Source organism: Podarcis muralis, chromosome 4 (genome assembly GCF_964188315.1).
Source record: "Podarcis muralis chromosome 4, rPodMur119.hap1.1, whole genome shotgun sequence".
Taxonomy (NCBI): Eukaryota; Metazoa; Chordata; class Lepidosauria; order Squamata; family Lacertidae; genus Podarcis; species Podarcis muralis.
Window position 1 is genome coordinate 76,084,713 of NC_135658.1, and position 19,098 is coordinate 76,103,810.

A 19,098-nucleotide genomic window follows, 5' to 3' on the forward strand; every position below is an offset into this window, starting at 1 on the left:
TCTCCGGACAGCGCTGGCCCCCGGCCTCTTGAGTGAGATGGGTGCACAACCCTAGAGTCTGTCAAGACTGGCCCGTACGGGCAGGGGTACCTTTACCTTTTATATTTTAAAAAAGCACTGACCAAATGTTTGGCTACCAAATGCTGCTTAACAACTGAAATTGCCAATAACAGAAGAAAGAACAGTTGATAGTTCTAAGAAGTTCAGAAGCTTCCTGAGGAGGTTCTGCTTACGATGATTATTTCCTTTAAAGCTGCTTATCTTGCATAATGTCTTGTTTTGTAGCAGATGTCATGGCTATTAATAGGTGTTCTTTCCCCATTCTTTGAAAGCACACAGTGAATTATTACATTCATACACATTTCAAAAATATCCTGATTCTAGTCCTAAATTATAACTACAAAGCAGTATTTAACTTTGCACGTTTCCCTCTTATTCTAAAAACAGGATTTCTCCATGACATATTGTTATTATTTTGTTGGGGAATAGGCCGTATACCAAGACCCTGATAATTCCTGGATCCAGCAAGTGTTAAAACTTTTTTTAAAAAAAAAATTAGATTTTTTAATTAAGATTTTTCCATATAAAACTGAAGCTACAAAAGATACAAGGCAAAGGAGAAAAGCAGAGGAAGAAAAGAAAGGGACAATAGAAATAAAGAGGAGAGAGAGAGAGAGAGAGAGAAGGAGAGAAAGAAAGAAAGAAAGAAAGAAAGAAAGAAAGAAAGAAAGAAAGAAAGAAAGAAAGCTTGCTGGTGAGGTAACAGGCCATTAAGGTAACCAAGGAAGCGGATCTGTGCCAGACAACTAATGGGTGGCCCCCTCCCCTTAGAAAATACAGTAAAGGCTGAGTTGTATGTGTGTAAATTAGAAGCTGAAGTAAGAAACAGGCTGAAGCCTCTGAAGGAGAGACATACCTGATTTCTGCTGACATCCAAGGCTGTGGCTATGGGGGAAGCAAAACCCTCTTGAGATGTTAATGCTTTGATGTACCCCCCCCCCCACCATTGTAGGCTCAGGTTGCATATATGTGTAAATAAACCATATCTCATAAAGACACCACAGCCTCCACTGTCCCTCATTCTGAAGGAAACACAAACCTTGGGGAAAAGCCTGGGGCACCTGGTAGCAAGGGATTCTGGGAAGGAGAGGAGAAACAGAGTCTGGGATCCATCTTGGGAAGGCTGGCTGAGAGAGCTGCCTTGGACTCCATGGCTACACTGCTGTGGGGGACAATCCTCTCTTGAAATGACCATGCTGTAAGATTTGGATTCCCTCCTTGCAGACTGAAGGTGAAAATAGGTGATTAAACCGTATTTCTTAAATCTATGACTGTCTCTGCCATGTCTCAATTCTCCGAAGAAGCACAGACCCTGGAACCCCCCTAGGCTCTTGCCACCGTTTGGCAGAGAGATGGGAAAGCACAGAACTTTTGTAAAGAATATCAGTTCAGGAAATAATTTTGCAATTTGAGGAGGTGGCTGCTTTGCTTACTCAACAAAATCCTTATCTGCACAGCGTTTCATGAGACACTGATAGCTGGTAAGTTCACAAACCACACAGAAGGAGGAGCCTCAGCTATAGATATAATGAAAACCCTTTAGAGTTTTGGATCAGCTAAGCATCTCAGTGAAAGGAAGGGGAACAGGGAACCTGCCAAGTTTCTCCATTTCGCACTCTTCAGTCGGTGGGTCATATGCAATAATAATAATATTATAATAATTAATTAGGATATGTTGTATTCTGCCTTGTTATACTTTGTCATAAAGAGCGGCTTATAAATTCATAAATAAAGAAATACGTTGAGATAATCCTTGCACTCAGAAATGCTCGGATAAGATCATTACATAATCTTGTTATTTTGCTTTGTTATGTTGTTATGAAATTGTTTTGTAATGTTTCTTGGTTTGTAAGCTGCTTGCAGTGTGTGTGTGTGTGTGTGTGTGTGTGTGTAAAAGCAGTATACAAATAAAATGAATGAATTAATGAAGGTGGTTTGCTTCAACAGCTAGCTGATGGCTGCACAACTTCCATTTCTGTTGTGGTACCATGGACAGTAGCATTGCAATAGTAAGTGGTTATATACGCATACTATACATTTAAAGCGCATCCCCCACTTAAACAGTCCTGGGAACTGTAGTTTGCTATGGGTGCACTCTGAGGGGTAAGCAACAGTTCCCAGGTTTCTTGAGGGGGGGGGATGTGTCTTAAATGTGGGGTGTGTATGCAGCCAGTGTACTGCGTTCTAGATATTCCAGCAGGACAGTCTCAGCTCTGGATATTATTTTCTTACAGCCAGATCCTATATTAATATTTGAATCATGATTCTGAATATTGGAACAGTCGGTCTATCAGCTACTATGCAGTTCACAATCAGATATTTTAACTTATTTCATAAACAAAAGGTGGGAGGGGATTTCCACAAAGAAGATAAAAGTGCTACTGTGAAAGAAATGTGGAGGATGATTATTTATCATTAGTTATGGAGCTACCTTTTTTACTTGCTGTGTTGAATATCAGTCTCTGAGCTGAAACCGAAATGCTGTGCAAGTATTCAATACAAGGCACAAGTTGTTCAGGTGGAATTTTGCAAAACAATGTATTTCCAATTGAAAAAATGTAGATGTTTCTCTTTCAGCATGCTGATAATTTTGAAGAGTCAAATAACAGGGCTTTCTTTTTTCCCCTTTTTCTAATGTGTCCCCCCCCCCCCCCAATTTAGCAACACAATGGCTCTCTTGTATTTCATCTTCCTCATGGCTTTCTCTGCTACTGCTGGGAAACCGCAATACTGTAAGTCTTACTCTGCGCTGATTTTACTCACAGAAATACCTGGAATATGATTGATTCATTCTGTTGAATGAATGAACTGCTGGTCACAGTTGTGCGTCTAAACTAGAATGATCTAGACATCCATTTGTCAGTTTTCATTTCTTAGTGCAGAAAGTATTAATCTGATGTGTAGAAATCTTTCCTATTCTGGTTAGTTCAAGAGTGTTCTGGAAAGGTTTATTTCTATGTGAGAGAAACAGGAATATGGTTTCTGATGGTTGGGTTATTTCTCTGGGAAGCTGTGTTCAGCTGGATTAAACTGGTTCTGTTATGTTTCTGTCAAGGTCATGCTGACTATTATGGTAAGGCAATGAGGAGCCTGGGCTCTTATTCTTGCTTTATTTTTCTTTGTTCTGATGTTCTGTTCCGTATGCTTAGTGCTAAGGTTTAGTCTTATTCTAAGTTTTATTTTAAGTGCTGCAACTGGATTTTTTTATGGACTGTGCCAATCCTGATTGTATTGGATTTGTAACCATTATGTATCCAGGCATAGCCAAACTTGGCCCGCCAGCTGTTTTGGAACTACAACTCTCATCATCCCTAGCTAACAGGACCAGTGGTCAGGGATGATGGGAATTATAGTCCCAAAACAACTGGAGGGCCAAGTTTGGCCATGCCTGATTTCAGTATCAGTAAAGCTGGATGAAGTACAATTGCCTCTGGTCTATTTTTTGGGAACTCTGCTGAACTCTGCTACATGTTAAAGTTTTCCCCTCTTCTGGCGTTGATGTGACACCATTACCATTGAAAAATTTCCTTAAAATATACATAAACACCCCAATCCAGTTTCCATGAGCACTGCAATTTGATCAGTGAAAACCAGGTTCTACGACCACTCAGCCAGTGCAGATGGATGCCTACCTATGTCACTGTGTTTATTTGGGCTTCATTGAACTGCTTTGATAGATCTTTTGATAGGGATGCACTTTGTACTGGGATGGTGGGAAGATTCATGAGCTGGATCATGTCCATGTCAAAAGTGCAATTCTTAATCCAGAAGAGCGGACATGTAGATGAATGTTGTTGTTGTTGTTGTTGATTTGCATTTGTTTCCAAGACAGAGTTACTGGTTTTAGTATGACATTACCAGCAGCATTAAACAAGCTAGGAAATCTCTCCTGATGTAGGTATGCAGAATGTTTTCCCCCAAGCCCCCATCACTTGATATTTTGCAAAGGAATTTTGAATCTATACGTATGTTTGCAGGGCTTACAATAGCAGGTGAGGCTTTTGTTGTAAAGTGCCCTGTGCATGACACTGCGGTCTGGAAGCGTGGTGATACAACCATCTCTACAGACAAAAGGGCCCGAATACATGCTTCTGGGAATGAACTTTGGTTTCTGCCTGCATCCATTGAGGACAATGGAAATTATACATGCATCCATCCTGAGTAAGTAAAAAACGAGCAAAAGCTTTGCATGAGTGTGTGTCATAGAATCATAGAGTTGGAAGGCCCCCAAGGGTCGTCTAGTCCAACCCCCTGCAATGCAGGAATCTCAGCTAAATAAAGCATCCATGACAGATGGCCATCCAACCTCTGCTGAAAAACCTCCAAGGACTCCCACCAGCTCTCATGGGAGTCTGTTCCACTGCTGAACAGAAAGTTTTTCAGAATATTTAGTCAAGAATCTCCTTTCTTGTACAGTGGTACCTCAGGTTAAGAACTTAATTCATTCTGGAGGTCTGTTCTTAACCTGAAACTGTTCTTAACCTGAGGTACCACTTTAGCCAATGGGGCCTCCTGCTGCCGCTGTGCCGCTACTGCGCGATTTCTTTTCTCATCCTGAAGCAAAGTTCTTAACCCGAGGTACTATTTCTGGGTTAGCGGAGTCTGTAACTTGAAGCATCTGTAACCTGAAGCGTCTGTAATCTGAGGTACCACTGTAACTTGAAGCCATTGCTTTAAGTCCTACCCTCCAGAGCAGAAGAAAACAAGCATGCTCCCTCTTCCATGTGACAGCCCCTTAGATATTTGAAGATGGCTAGCATATCTCCCTTCAGTCTCCTCTTTTCTAGGCTAAACATACCCAGCTCCTTCAAGCGCTCCTCGTAAGGATTAGTTTCCAGACCCTTGATCATCTTGGTTGCCCTCCTCGGCACATGTTCTAGCTTGTCAACATCCTTTTTAAATTGTGGTGCCCAGAATTCGACACAGTATTCCAGGTGTGGTCTGACCAAGGCAGAATGGAGTGGTACTATTAGTTCCCTTAATCTGGAAACTGTACTTCTGTTGATGCAGTCTAGAATAGCGGTAACTTTTTTTTTTTTGCTGCTGCATCACACTGTTGACTCATGTTAAGCTTGTGGTCTACCAAGACCCCTAGATCCTTTTCACATATACCGCTAGTAAGCCAGGTGTCCCCCATCCTATGTTTGTGCATCTGGTTCTTCCTGCCTAAGTGCAGAACCTCACACTTGTCCCTAATGAAATTCATTTGGTAGCTTGCACCCAGTTGTCCAACCTCTTAAGGTCATTTTGAATTCTGATTCTGTCTTCTGCGACATTAGCTACCCCTCCCAGTTTGGTGTTGTCTGCAAATTTGATGAGCATCCCCTCAATTCCTTCATCCAAATCATTTATAAAGACGTTGAACAACAGACCCAGAATGGGCCCACCCCACTTGTCACTTTTTTCCAGGATGACAAGGAACCATTAATGAGTCCTCTTTGGGCTCAGTCAGTCAACCAGCTACAAATCCACCTAACAGTTACCCACATTCAACCCACATTTTACCAGCTTCCTCATGAGAATATTATGGGGGAACTTTGCCAAAAGCCTTACTGAAATCAAGCTACGTTATGTCTACAGCGTTTCCCTGATCCACCAAATTTGCAATTCCATAAAAAAAGAAAAGAAATCAGATTGGTCTGGCGTGACTTATTTCTGAGTAAGCACAGCATCCTTTTCTAAATGCTCACAGACCGGCTGTTGAATTATCTGTTCAAGGACCTTCCCTGACATCTATGTCAAGCTCACTAGTCGGTAGTTATCTGGGTCTTCCTTTCATCCCCTTTTGAAGATGGGGGCAACATTTCCCCACCTCCAGTCCTCACCTGTTCTCCAAGAATTCTCAAAGATAATAGAAAAAGGCTCTGAAATTACACCTGCAATCTCCTTTAGTATCCTTGAATGCAGCTCATCAGGCCCTGGAAATTTGAATTCATTTAAAGTAGCTTAAGAAAATATATCTTAAGAAAATATATGGGAGTTGCTTTGTGTTTACAGGTATGCTCCTAAAACGATGAGTGTCATAATAAATCCAAATATAGAAGGCACTTGTTATTATGAAGATGCTCTTTATTTGGAAACAACTGGAAGCCCTCGATCCGCTAAAATATTCTGCCCTTCTTATAATGACTATGAGAACGCATCTGATATGAAGTGGTTCAAGGTATGTATCATCGATATCTGGCTGTATGGTTCTAGACAGACAGTGTTGGACTTGACAGTTCTCTGTGTAGCACCAGCCTCCTCTAGGGCATGAGAAGGGAAAGTCTCAATTACCTGCTGAGATGCCATCTCCTCTGCCAGGAAGTAACTGTTGAACACAACCACTTTTGAATGTATTAATCTGACGTTAGGCTCGCGCACTCCCTTTCTGACTGTGCAGGTGAAATTTAGGACTTGGCGTTGAAATTTTGGAGGACTTCAGCATTCATGCCCAGGCTGGCTTGATAGGTATAATTCACGACCATGAGACTCTCCAGCATATTATTGAGTGAGCTGTGTGGTGGATTTAGGGAAGTGCGATGGGTTCAGAGCCTCAGGGGTGCCAGGGATGATGCAATTGTGATTTGCAGTGGAGCACAAGAGGTGTAGGGCCGCTAAATTTCAGACCCCAACATCCACCACTGAGGTCACACACTAGTTCTGTCATCCTTCACTGCCCTGGAAATGGCAGTGGTCTTGTTCATGGGTAGATCATTATTTATTTCCTCATACATATCCCGACTTCCTTCCCAATAAGGGACTACATGGCTGTTGACAATATGGTATCACATACACAGCAGCACACAATGTTAAAATATTGTTTTATTGTTTGCTGTTACTTATTTGTGCACCATTTGGTTGGGTTCCTCGGCTATAGCAGTCAAGGTGTAAGATGTCCTTAAGATTATAATTTCTCATGGCCCCAAGTATGCAGATAGTATACTTGCAGAGGAATTATGAACTTCTGGAAACTTCGGCTTCTCTGAGCATGCTGATCCTTCCCTCTTGAGTCTCAGTTTTCTGTTCTGACTACAGTCTTGTTGACAGAGGTGGCAGAACTCACCATGAACACTCCCCACATTCTCTTAGAATGGCAATGGCACCCAACTGAGAAGTGCCAGGACTGAGTTCCGGAGAGTTCTGGCTGGAAAAAAAAGGCTGTGCTTGCCAGCACGCAACACTGGAGTTCACATTTAGAGGAGCAGTAGTAATATTAATTAATTAATTAATAGGGATGTGGGTGGTGCTATGGTCTAAACCACAGAGCCTAGGGCTTGCCAATCAGAAGGTCGGCGGTTCGAATCCCAATGACGGGGTGAGCTCCCGTTGCTTGGTCCCAGCTCCTGCCAACCTAGCAATTCGAAAGCATGCCAAAGTGCAAGTAGATAAATAGGTACCGCTCTGGCGGGAAGGTAAATGGTGTTTCTGTGCACTGCTCTGGTTCGCCAGAAGTGGCTTAGTCATGCTGGCCACATGACCCAGAAGCTGTCTGCGGACAAACGCCGGCTCCCTCGGCCAATAAAGCGAGATGAGCACCGCAACCCCAGAGTCGTCTGTGACTGGACCTAATGGTCAGGGGTCCCTTTACCTTTAGTAATATTTAATAAGTCATTAAACAGTGGTGAAAAATGAATATATGTTCTGTTTTTTAGGACTGTAAACTTCTTCATGGAGCAAGGTACAAAGCGGTTAAAAACATCCTTTACATTTCTGATGCAATTAAAAGTGACAGTGGATACTATACTTGCCAGTTTACATACCACCATGGTGGAAGAGCATTTCCAGTAACAGCAACAACGCCTTTTACAATTACAGGTAAGATGATAGTGGACATTAACCAGTTTGAGCCAGCAGTGGTGTGGTTAAGAGCAGTGGACTCATAATCTGGTGAACTGGGTTCGCTTCCCCGCTTCTCCACATGCAGCTGCTGGGTGACCTTGGGCTAGTCACACTTCTCTGAAGTCTCTCAGCCCCACTCACCTCACAGAGTGTTTGTTGTGGGGGAGGAAGCGAAAGGAGATTGTTAGCTGCTTTGAGACTCCTTAAGGGGAGTGAAAGGCAGGATATCAAGTCCAAACTCTTCTTCTTCTTCTTCTTCTTCTTCTTCGATAAACAAATATTTCGTAGTGTGTTTGTACATACCAAGGTTGCTTTGGTTCCTAAAAAGATAGTGTGGTGCTATTAGCACAAACTGGTGTTGAAGTGGTATTAAATGATGAGCCAGTTTTTACAGTATTATGCTGTTCTAGTTAATTCAATTAAACTCTTTATTGCACTAGCCATAGGCCATGGCATCATTCAGAAAGAGAACAAAAAAACACACAACAATAACCATAAAAATCATTGGGCACCACACATACAATAAAACCATAAAATCATTTGTTGCATTAAATAGAATGGAATAGCAGAAGATTCTCAGGTAAGATGAGCGAAATTAAATATCCGAATCCCCTTTGCAGTTGACTGCTATTTTATCTAGTTCTTCCCTCCTGATCTTCTTAGCTGCCAGTGCATAGAGTGCTACTTTATAAGTAACAAATGTGGGAATGTTCAGGGATGCAGGAGAGGATATATTGTCTGATTATATCCTTATCCAACTTGTGTTAACAAGTTCCACAATTCAGCAGAGTAACATTCCCCTTATTTTTAAACTTTGCAGTGCATGCGTTTGCTCAGGCTCGCTAAAGCCTCTATAATAACTGTTCTGGTATTTTCCCCTTATTCCCTCATAAGACACGACAGTCTTCTACAAAAGTATAAAAAGAGTTTACTCACATTCTGTTCACAATCAGATTTCAGAAGGCAGACTTAGCTTAATGAAGTAACATACACTTGGAATCTATCTCATAAGAAGACAGTCCCTTTGTCCTCTCTTGGCTGGAAGCCAAGAGGGCATCTTTGGCTTAGTAGATGTTTCTTTGATGCATGTGGTGAAAAAGAGAGAGATGGCTGCCCTGCTCTGTGCTTTTGTTGTTACCTGCACAGGTGAGGCCACACCCACATTCCTCACATGCAGAGGAAGTCTGTCCCAGCCCAGAAGGAAACAGGAAGTTTCCCTGCTGATTGGACAAACATTCCTCCCCATGTACAAACATGTTCACTCTAGGAATGTTGTACTTGACTGCTCTTGTGTTTCACATCCTACAACAAAGTCGTCAGTGTCGCTCAGCAGCCATTTCACCCTTTCCACCCTATTCAAATGTGTTCCATTCGTAAAGAGGGGTTTTATAAATCGGTCTCTTGGGCCTATATATAACGGGCACTGCAATAAATAACAGCACAGGTCCACAATGCAGGGTTGTCCACACAGACAGTCTCTCTTTGTAATGTGCTTTGCCGTACTGTCCATCCAACACCGCCGAGGGCATCGATTGGAATTGTAGTTCTGTAAAAGCGATTCTTAGCATGGCAAGTGGGAGCTTTGTCAGGTATCTGGTTTGGACATGCTCCGTTTTGATAAGTGGGAACCATGGTGAGCTCTTGGTAGAAGCAATCATGGTTAGACCTCTTTCTGCATTGGAGCCAAAGAGACAGTCTCTTAAGTGCCTCTTATCCATCTTCATGGTCACCTGAAGATTGGTATTGGGACAAGAGGCGTTGGATGCCAGTCTTCCAGCATTTGGTCTGTTCTCGTTCTGTGTGAGACATAGCGGAGAATCTCTATGCTGTTCTATATTTCTGTCTGACGTGATTATTCTAACAGTTGTAACCAGTTCTATTTTTCTAGGGGGGGCGGGAAGGTGTCGGAACTCACCATGAATGCCTCCCTTGTTCTATTATAATGGCAATGGTGCCCACCTGAACTGAGTTCTGGCAAGTTCCCGCTGAAAAACAACAACCCCGGGTTGTAATTGTCTTTGCCGTGTAAATTGATTAGTTTGTGTGGTCAGTGCTCTCGTCAATGGGAGTGTGCCATAGAAGCAGCCAGAAGCAGAGGGGTTTTCTGACTGGGACTGAAGTGCTTGAGAAGGAAGGTTCAACTCTTCCTTCCAGCTGCTACAATTTTGTTTAGACCACAGCGCCACCTGAGCCCACCGAGCCTCTTGGGCTTGCCAGTTGTAAGGTCGGCATTTCGAATCTGTGCAACGGGGTGAGCTCCCGTTGCTCTGCCCCAGTTCCTGCCAACCTACCAGTTTGAACGCACACCAGCACAAGTAGATAAATAGTTACTGCTGCAGCAGGAAGGTAAACGACATTTCCATGCACTCTGGCTTCCCTCACTGTGTTCCATTGCTTCAGAAACAGTTCAGTCATGCTGGCCACATAACTCAGAAAGCTGTCTGTGGACAAACGCCGGCTCCCTTGGCCTGAAAGCGGAGATGAGCGCCACACCCCATTCAACTGGACTTAACCATCCAGGGGTCCTTTACTCTTTACCTTTACCTCGCTACAATTTTGTCCCAAAATGGCTTTGGAAAGTCTTCCCTGTAATCTCTGAATGTTCTGGTCCAAAATTCAGCCTGAATTCTACTAGAGTTGAGCTCAGCAGTAATCCTAATTTATATTTGTGGGGTTGAGTTGTTTTTGGTTTGTTTTGTTTTTTTAAATAAGCAACAGGGATTACTCTTCTGATATCACACTGAAGTAATCTAAGTGATGCCGTATTTAAAATAACTTGGAAAATATTATGGGTATAAGCTATAATTCTAAATTGTGAAATCACTGCTTAAACATTAATCTAATGTTTTCTATCCCTGTCTCTTCCACAGATTCCTTTTTACTGACATCTCCTAAAGTTTTATATCCAAAGGATGGTGACGTTATAGAAGTAGAGATTGGTAATGATACTATTTCTTCAGCTGTTTATTTTTGTTTGTCTGTCCTAAATCTCCACCCATTCGGTTTCATCGGATGACCTGGTGGGGTCTAATTTTATGCTGATGATGTATGGATTCATCCTTCTAGGTTCTCCTGCGCAACTTTTATGTAAGGCATGGCTGGGCCATGGAAAGCAAGACATAGCCATAAGCTTTTGGGAATTCGATGAAGCAAACGATTCCAAGCGCTTTGTTACATCCAATAAATCGTAAGTAAAAATATGTCCATTGTTAGGAGGTGGGGGAGGGGAGAAATAATTTAATTAGCTAATTTTTTATGTTGCCAGAATTTCTAGAGTAGTTTACAAAAATGCATATTAAACGATAAAGCGTGTTCTCCCTAACAGAGAGCACGTGTTGCGGTTGGGGGAACAAGCCACCCTGCCGTGACTAGGCAGATTTGGTGAGGAACCCAAGCCTTTAAGTGGTTAAAATTGGGTTGCTGGGGAGTTTTGATTGTTGCCAATTTGGAGGAGGGGTCAGAGTCTTTAAATACAGGGGCCAGACATTGGACATCCTCTTGGCCGTTTTGCACCGGATCACCCGCCCTCCCTCCCTTTTTAATAGGGTGGTTTTTTCTTGATAGCTTGACCTTGCTATGCCTGTCATGGGGTCGTCCGCCTTGGAGCGGGGGCCTGGTAGGAATTTTGCCATTTGGCTGATTGGCTGGTGCCATTTGGTTTTTGCCTACTGCGTAGCAAATCGTCACAACTTGTAAGGTTGGCGGTTAGGCATTGGTTAAATTGGTGCTTGGAGGGGTAAGTGCCTATCCCTCCAAATGATGCGGAAAGGGAATTCCGTTAAAGGAATCCAGGGGCTTGCCATTCTTTTCGTCCTTGTCCGTGGCGTCGGACTTGGGCCGTGCAAGCCCCACAGGAACATGAGGGTGAGAAGTGAGGGTCTGATACCCAGCTTCATTTCTCACCCAATACTTGTTTCCCACGCTGGCTTCCGTTGGTGTCCGGAAGGCCAGCTCTGTCCCTGAGGGCAAGGACAGATAGTTATAACCAATGCCTAAGCAACCACTCACATTTTTTGTATTTTAAATAAAGTTGTGGCCAAAATTATGCCAAAAACCTTAAACAAAAATTGATGTGTGAAGTGTGAATTTTTTGGGGGGTGGCATTGTGGGACTCAACATGCAACAGCTTAATATCACAAAAAATCAGTTGCAAGCCAAGTGAAGCAAATTCCACTTCTAGGTTGCCAAAGCTGAGCTGGTTCGAATGGCATTCTTTCTACTAGGTATATGGTACCTGGCGAAGGACAGTTTGCAGAGGCTGAATTAAGCATCACAGAAGTGAGGGAAGAAGACCTCAGCTTAACCTTTAGATGTGTCCTGGCCAATGATCTGGAGTTTGAAACAACAGAAGTGACACTGGTGCCCAAAGGGGCAGGCGAAGGTGAGAAGAATTTTAATCCTCTCTTTGTTCAGCAACTGTCAAATCTCAAAGCGTAAGAAGGATGTTGTTCCTATCCTATCTTTCCCTCGGAACTCTCCCACCAGAACTCTCTCACCATCCCTGCTCTTGGCCTTCCTCAAGTGCCTCTAAGTGGCTGGAACAAGGCCTATGCAACTTGTTTGACAGGGTACAGGGGTATATGTGTGGCAAGTCACCAGGGCAGCTCAGGACATGTTGACACCTGAAGCGAATCAGAACATGCAGCCATCTCTGGCCTGGGAACTCTAGTTTGCGAAGCCTATGTTTTAAATATACAAGGAAGAGTCGCTCCCATCCTTTGCCTTCTGCCATCTCTGCAGCCCCACCAGCAATGAGCAGCATCAATGGCAAGCAAGCCCCCTGGCCAACGCTGGGTGGGGTGGGTGGGTGACACTGTGGGGTCACTGTGCAGATGGGCTGGTGGCCAAAGGCAGCAGGAAGGGTGGCAGCTGTGGACCACACACCCTGCCTCCTCTTCCTTCTCATGGCGGCTTCCGTGGGGAAGCCAGAAAGAGTGCCAGGAGGCGGAGGCCATTGCCGCAGCTAAGCTCACCCAACTGGGGAGGACAGGCTAGGTCACAGGCTTCCGCAAATTTGGCCCTCCAGATGTTTTGAGACTACAATTCCCATCATCCCCTCCACATATGTTTATAGTTACCCCTATCACTACACCCCCTCCAACAAGTTGCTGAAACATTCCTATAAATGTATGATAAGTTTACCAGGGTAAGCCACCACTTTTGCAATATCTTCAAATCCTTTAATGCTAATTGAGTGGGACGTCAGCATGGCCAGTAATCTGGAATGGTGGGAGTTGTAATCTAAGGGGCACCCATTCCCTCCTTGCTGTTTGTCTGATCAAAATCATGCTCTCCAAGTTCTCCTTGCCACGTGGTACTTTGGTTTTCGAATGCCTCTGTAGTCGAACGTTTCGGAACTTGAACGCCGAAAACCCAGAAGCAAGTGCCTTGGTTTTTGAACGTGCCTCTGAAGTCAAACAGGAAACGCGGTTTCCATTTTGAGTTTTCTGTATTGAGGCTTGCGTTTTGAGGATTCCACTTTCCGAACATTTCGGTACTCGAACGGACTTCCGTAATGGATTATGTTTGAAAACCGAGATACCACTGTACAGCCAATTTAAGGATGCCAATCTTTTCTCTCTACCCTTTAGGCTTCTTGCATAGGCTTGATTAGTAGGAGTTCCTTTATTGGCTGTAGAGATAGTAAGAATCCCAGTCACCACAAAAATTAAATGACTGGCCTTTGAAACTTGAAGGGTTCGATCCATTCAGAGATTTATTATTATATCCTTGAATTTCACTTCAGAGACAATAGAAAACTATCAGTCAAGACACAGAAGCACTAGCATGGTGTGCTTTCTGGAGCAATCACTGTACGAAACAACCATTCAACAATCCAATATGACCCTACCCAGCCTGTACTTAGAAGAGCTTTCTCAGAAGCTCTGTTTTGAGTTGTCCACCACCTTTTGGGCAGTGGAACTTCCTTCCTAAGGAGGTTTAACCTGCTCCTTCTCTGCCAGTGTCAGCTCTGAGGCACCAGGCAAAGATGTCTCCCTGCCGCAATTGTGCTTTTGGACCCCCTGATTATTTGTTGTTTTTATAAATATGATTTCCTACCTGCCTTTCATCATAAGGTCCCAGGGTTACAGCAATTTAAGAACACGTTTTGTAACAGTTTCACACAATAACAAAGTGACCTGGAAATATGTATCTCAAGTGTCAAAATTCAGGGCAAAGAGGTAAAACTTCACCATAGGCTGAAGCTTTAGGTGAAGATGGTGATGAGTAAGACTGCTGGTCCTGTATATGCATAGTCTGTTGTAGTTTTAATTTGCTTTTTTCTGAACAGTTTTAAGGTTTTAAAGTCAGTTGGCTCAACACTTAATGTTAATTGCTATGTACAGGCAAGGAGGATATCTGTTTTATCTGTTTTTCTTCTATGTGGGCTTAAAAGTCATATATTTTAATTGGAGAAAAGGCATTGGAGGAGCAGCTGTTTAGGCTTGGTGTTTTTAACTGATAAGAAACACTTAGAATGCCATCTTGACCTGTGGATACTCTCCAGTTTTAATAGTTATTTATTACACAAGGACAGACCTGCAGTGCTTCGGTTAAAGAGTCCAGAACTACATTGCCAAATGTCTTCCAGGAAGTTGCCACAGAACTCAGACCCCATTTGATGACGTCTACCAGTTACTACGTACACAAATCAATACACCTTGGCTGCTTTGAGGGTCAATACGCAGTGACAGGAACTGAGACTAGCAATAATGGAACAGAGGGAGGACTAATTCTGGGAAGTGGTGGCCAGGGGTTTAATTGAAGTGAGGTCATCACAGGAAGTTCCTTTACACAGGAAGTCAGCCCATTAGACCTTCTAGTATTGTCTGCACTGCAGAGCAACACCTCTCCAAGTTTTAGAGAAGGGCTTTCCCAGCAAAGCATGTGAGCTGGCTCTGAGCTCCAGCCCTTCCCTCCTTCTCATGACACAAGACATCCTGGTTAGTCTACTCTAGACTTATTATTCTAGCATTTCTACTTTCACTGCTGCTTTGTGTGATTGAAAATAGAGCCCAGGATATATATATATTTCTGGTAATCTTCTATATTTTCTTTTCGTCAGGTCATAGCGACACCTACGTGATTGTGGTGTTTGCTATTTCAGCAGGTCTTACAATGATCTTGGTGATGGTTTACCATGTTTTTCGTGTTGACATTGTCTTATGTGTCCGAAGGACATTTAACTGCAATAAATCTAGAGATGGTGAGTATGAATGTGCAGTTTGTGCAAGCAGTAATGAGCAGTTGCATGTCCCAGAGCCAAGAATTTATCCATGATCTACAGATGACTGTCTCCTCATGTAGTTGGACGTTCACCATGGTGAATTACCACTTGATAAAAGGTAGTATGGATCTGAGCGGATGTCACACTACAAGGGCCTTCTTGGTAGTGGCACCCACCCTGTGGAATGCCCTTCAGATATCAAGAAAATAAACAACTATCTGATTTTTAGAAGACATTTGAAGGCAACTCTGTTTAGGGAAGCTTTCCAGGATTGATGTTATAAATAAAAAAATCATTGTTATTATTATACAAGAGGAACGCAAATTTGCTTTCAGGGAGAAGAGCAATGAAAAGGTAGAATGGGTGGGAAAGGATGGACTAACTCTGTTTTGATGGCAGTACTAGGAGTCGCTTAAATTGGATCACGTTGCTTCAGAAGGCACATGACATGTTGATTTTATCACTTGGCAGTTGCTTCCCTTGAATTTGGAAGTGTGTGGTGTAATGGACTATGACCTGGAAGACCAGAGTTCCAGTTCCCACCCAGCCATGAAACTCACCTGGGTCCAGTCACTGTCTCTCAGCAGAACATGCCTCGTAGGTTTCTTGTGAGGATCAAAAGGGGTGCGGAGAATCATGTGCACAGGCCCAGAATTCCACAATTACAACATCTTTGCCACTCACTCTCAAACTTTGGGGTTGTTGAAACATATACAACAAAAAATTAATCAATTTGAGTTGTGCAACTCAAATTGGGTCTACTAGACCTAATGATTTTAAGCAATGTGGACTGAATTATCTTCTGGGGCCCCTCTGAAGCTTAAGCTTCATTGGTTTCCTAGTAGATCTGCCCCAACTAAGGACTGTGCTTTCAAGTTCTTGGAATTCATTTCCCCTCTTTGGCTTTACTAATTTGATATAATAATCCTAAATACAGTAGTACCTCGGGTTAAGAACTTAATTCGTTCTGGAGGTCCGTTCTTAACCTGAAACTGTTCTTAACCTGAGGTACCACTTTAGCTAATGGGGCCTCCTGCTGCCACCACACGATTTCTGTTCTCATCCTGAAGCAAAGTTCTTAACCCGAGGTACTATTTCTGGGTTAGCGGAGTCTGTAACCTGAAGCGTCTGTAACACGAGGTACCACTGTAGTATAACAAATATGCACAATTAATGCTATGGTGCATGCAACTTTATTCACATTCAGTAGGCTGAATAATTTCAAGTCTATCCATATTCTTTTCACGCTTGTACATTCTAAAAATTGTGCTAAGCATGCTGCATATATGGTACATGATTTACAAACAGGCGTGCTAATAATCTGTAATCCGGCTGTTTAACCCGTACAACCAAATGAATTCTGCATTTCTAACTTGAAAAATAACAGCTTTCTAAAATTCATACTTCAGCTTTGCACCTATTTCTTGTTTTATTTCGCAGATGGGAAAGTACATGATGCATATGTTATCTATCCCACAAATGACACTTATGAAAATAATTTTATGGGCTCTTTTGTTCATCAGATTCTACCGGAGGTTTTAGAAAAACAATGCGGGTATAGATTGTGCATTTATGGGAGAGACGTGTTGCCTGGAGAAGGTAAGCTGTTGTGCAATGAAGAAGCTGTGAATTACGGTACATTTTGTACTGCCATGATCTCAGCTACATACCACTACTAGCCTTGTGAATAAAGGCTAGTCAACACAGAGCTCCAGTATGGTAGATCATGAATATGGAACCTGCGGCTCTAACAGGTGTTGCTGGACCAGCCTGATTCATGGTCAGATATGATGGGAGCTGAAATAAAATATAATCTAGAACAGGTCTGGGGAACCTCCAGGTCACAGGTCAAATAAGGCCTGTTTGTTTGGCATTCCTCCTTCCTCGGCCCCCAGCCACAGCCATCAAACTCTTCTTTCTTCTTCTTTGGTGATCACTTGTAGCCAGGTAAGATTGTCTTCCATAAACACAGTTATAACAGTGAGTCTGTAAGTGACTGTGGAGGCCAATTCTGGATCCACACATCCGCAGAGGGAACATTAATTTCCGGGTGGGAGTTGACCACTATGAAGCTTTGCCAAGTGCAGTTCTCCTTTTCGTCCAGAGTTTGAGTGTCTTCAAAGCCCATGACACCTTTGGCAAAGGCTATTCTCCGATTGGAGCGCTCGCAGGCCAGTGTTTCCCAGTTGTTGGTGTTTATACTACTTTTTTAAAGATTTGCCTTGAGAGAGTCTTTAAATCTCTTTTGTTGGCCACCAGCATTACGCTTTTGGTTTTTAAGTTCGGAATAGAGTAGTTGCTATATCGATATTCAGGCATCCACACCATGACCAGTCCAACGAAGTTGATGTTGAAGAACCATTGCTTCAACACTGGTGAGCTTTGGCATCAAAGGAGCATTAGAGTGTGTTCCAATTGTTCCTCTGCAAGCAGGGCTTGCAATTGGCACTGAATTTATATTCAGCACCGAAAGCAAGCCCTGCTTGTGGTGGGGGCTCTTCCTTAGTAGACAAGGCTCAATTCAAGCTGCGCCAGAAATAGTTCAATTCTGGCATGGTAGGCTCTGGAGGTCTTCAAGCAGAGGCCTAGCTAGCCATCTGATGAGGATGCTCTAGCTTTCTCTTCCAAACTCTCTGATTCTAAGAGTCACAAGAAACCACTGGAAAAACCAGAGACAGACTGCACCGCTGGTGCTCCTTACTTGAGATGCAGTGGCCAGTGTTGGTATAATGGGTATCTTCTGAGCCTCAGATTTTTAATAGCCTTCTGAAACATGCACCATAGAGTTGGAAAGGTCTTGTGCTATTTCTTAACTACGTACTTTATACATTGGCAGATGCTATTAGTGCAACTGAAAGCAGAATACAAAAGAGCAGAAGACTGATAATCCTTCTAACAGAATGGCTGGCCAAGAGGGAACATTTTGCATACGAGCATCAGATCGCATTCTACAACGTCCTCATCCAAAGCAACGTGAAAGTGATTCTGCTGGAAATGGAGGAAATTGGGGACTACGAACGGCTGCAGGAGTCTCTCAGGCACCTCATTCACCAGCAAGGAACTATAAAATGGAGAGCAAAATACATGGCCTCTCCATCCTCACCCAACACTGCCTTTTGGAAGCACGTGGAATACCAAATGCCATGGAGGCGTCGTTCAAAGAAGCCAACCACAGCGAATCCTGCATATGGTTTGCTGTAAACAAGCCCGCAAAAGCGACTAGCTTCCATGAATGTTTGCTAGTTCGCTGTGGGCCTCTTACAGCAGCCTGTTGCATTTCTTTGCTAGGTGTAAGGGGAAGGGTGGAGCACTCTGGCTCGCGGCCTGCAGTTCCCTGTTGCTTGTGGCTATCAGGCTAGCACTTACATTTCGAGACAGCAAAATGATCTGCACGCTTTACGTCTTCTTTTCAAAATGTATTGTAAATGAAAGATTTCTTAATCAACAAAAACACGTGCATTGTCCCTTTTTTCAAGTTGCGTTTTCTACAGATCCGTTTCATTTGTTGGGAGACATTAGTGTTACATACCATGTCAGGTTAGGAAGAAAAGGGGGGAAGAGGTGGAGGGGGGGGAGCAGTGAGGGGGTGGGGTCGGGTGGCAATGCTTCTATTCTTCTACTGAGTGTATGTGTGGGGTTTTGTGTCAGCGTCACTTGTGTGGGTTCTCTTTACTATTCACCTTTTGCATTTCTTTGTTGGTGAGAGAGGTCGGGGGTGGTTCTACTCTGGAAGGAATTTTCCGTCCCCTCTTTTTCAAATTATTGCACACTGTCCTGGATCTTTCAAAACATGTATGGATATGTTGTGTTTTTGAAATTTTAAGATTTTTAATAATAAGACAGGCTTAAATGGAGTAAGGTAAATTGAATAGCAGTTCAATCTAAAAGAAGGAAAAGGTATGTTGTTTAATAAATAAGATAGAGTGTGATGATTAACTATTTAAATTAAAATTGAATTGTGAGAAGAATTTGCTGAAATAATGATTTAA

General features: G+C 43.0%; 1 protein-coding gene across 4 annotated transcripts; it reads left to right on the plus strand.

Moving 5' to 3' along the window:
• Positions 1 to 1,558: 1,558 nt before the first annotated feature.
• Positions 1,559 to 18,636, plus strand: IL1RL1 (interleukin 1 receptor like 1). 4 transcript variants are annotated; one of them, XM_077927608.1, is made up of 11 exons: positions 1,559 to 1,686; positions 2,722 to 2,792; positions 4,038 to 4,221; positions 6,058 to 6,223; positions 7,695 to 7,857; positions 10,752 to 10,820; positions 10,948 to 11,068; positions 12,105 to 12,262; positions 14,990 to 15,088; positions 16,550 to 16,708; positions 17,946 to 18,636. In XM_077927608.1, the coding sequence occupies exons 2-11, from the start codon at positions 2,729 to 2,731 to the stop codon at positions 18,308 to 18,310; spliced, it is 1,548 nt and encodes a 515-aa protein (XP_077783734.1). In that variant the 5' UTR covers positions 1,559 to 1,686; positions 2,722 to 2,728; the 3' UTR covers positions 18,311 to 18,636. The 4 variants fall into 4 exon arrangements, with proteins under 4 accessions (XP_077783734.1, XP_077783735.1, XP_077783736.1 ...); XM_077927609.1 differs by having other exon boundaries at positions 14,993 to 15,088; XM_077927610.1 differs by having other exon boundaries at positions 1,605 to 1,686; positions 14,948 to 15,088.
• The last annotated feature ends 462 nt before the right edge of the window (positions 18,637 to 19,098 follow it).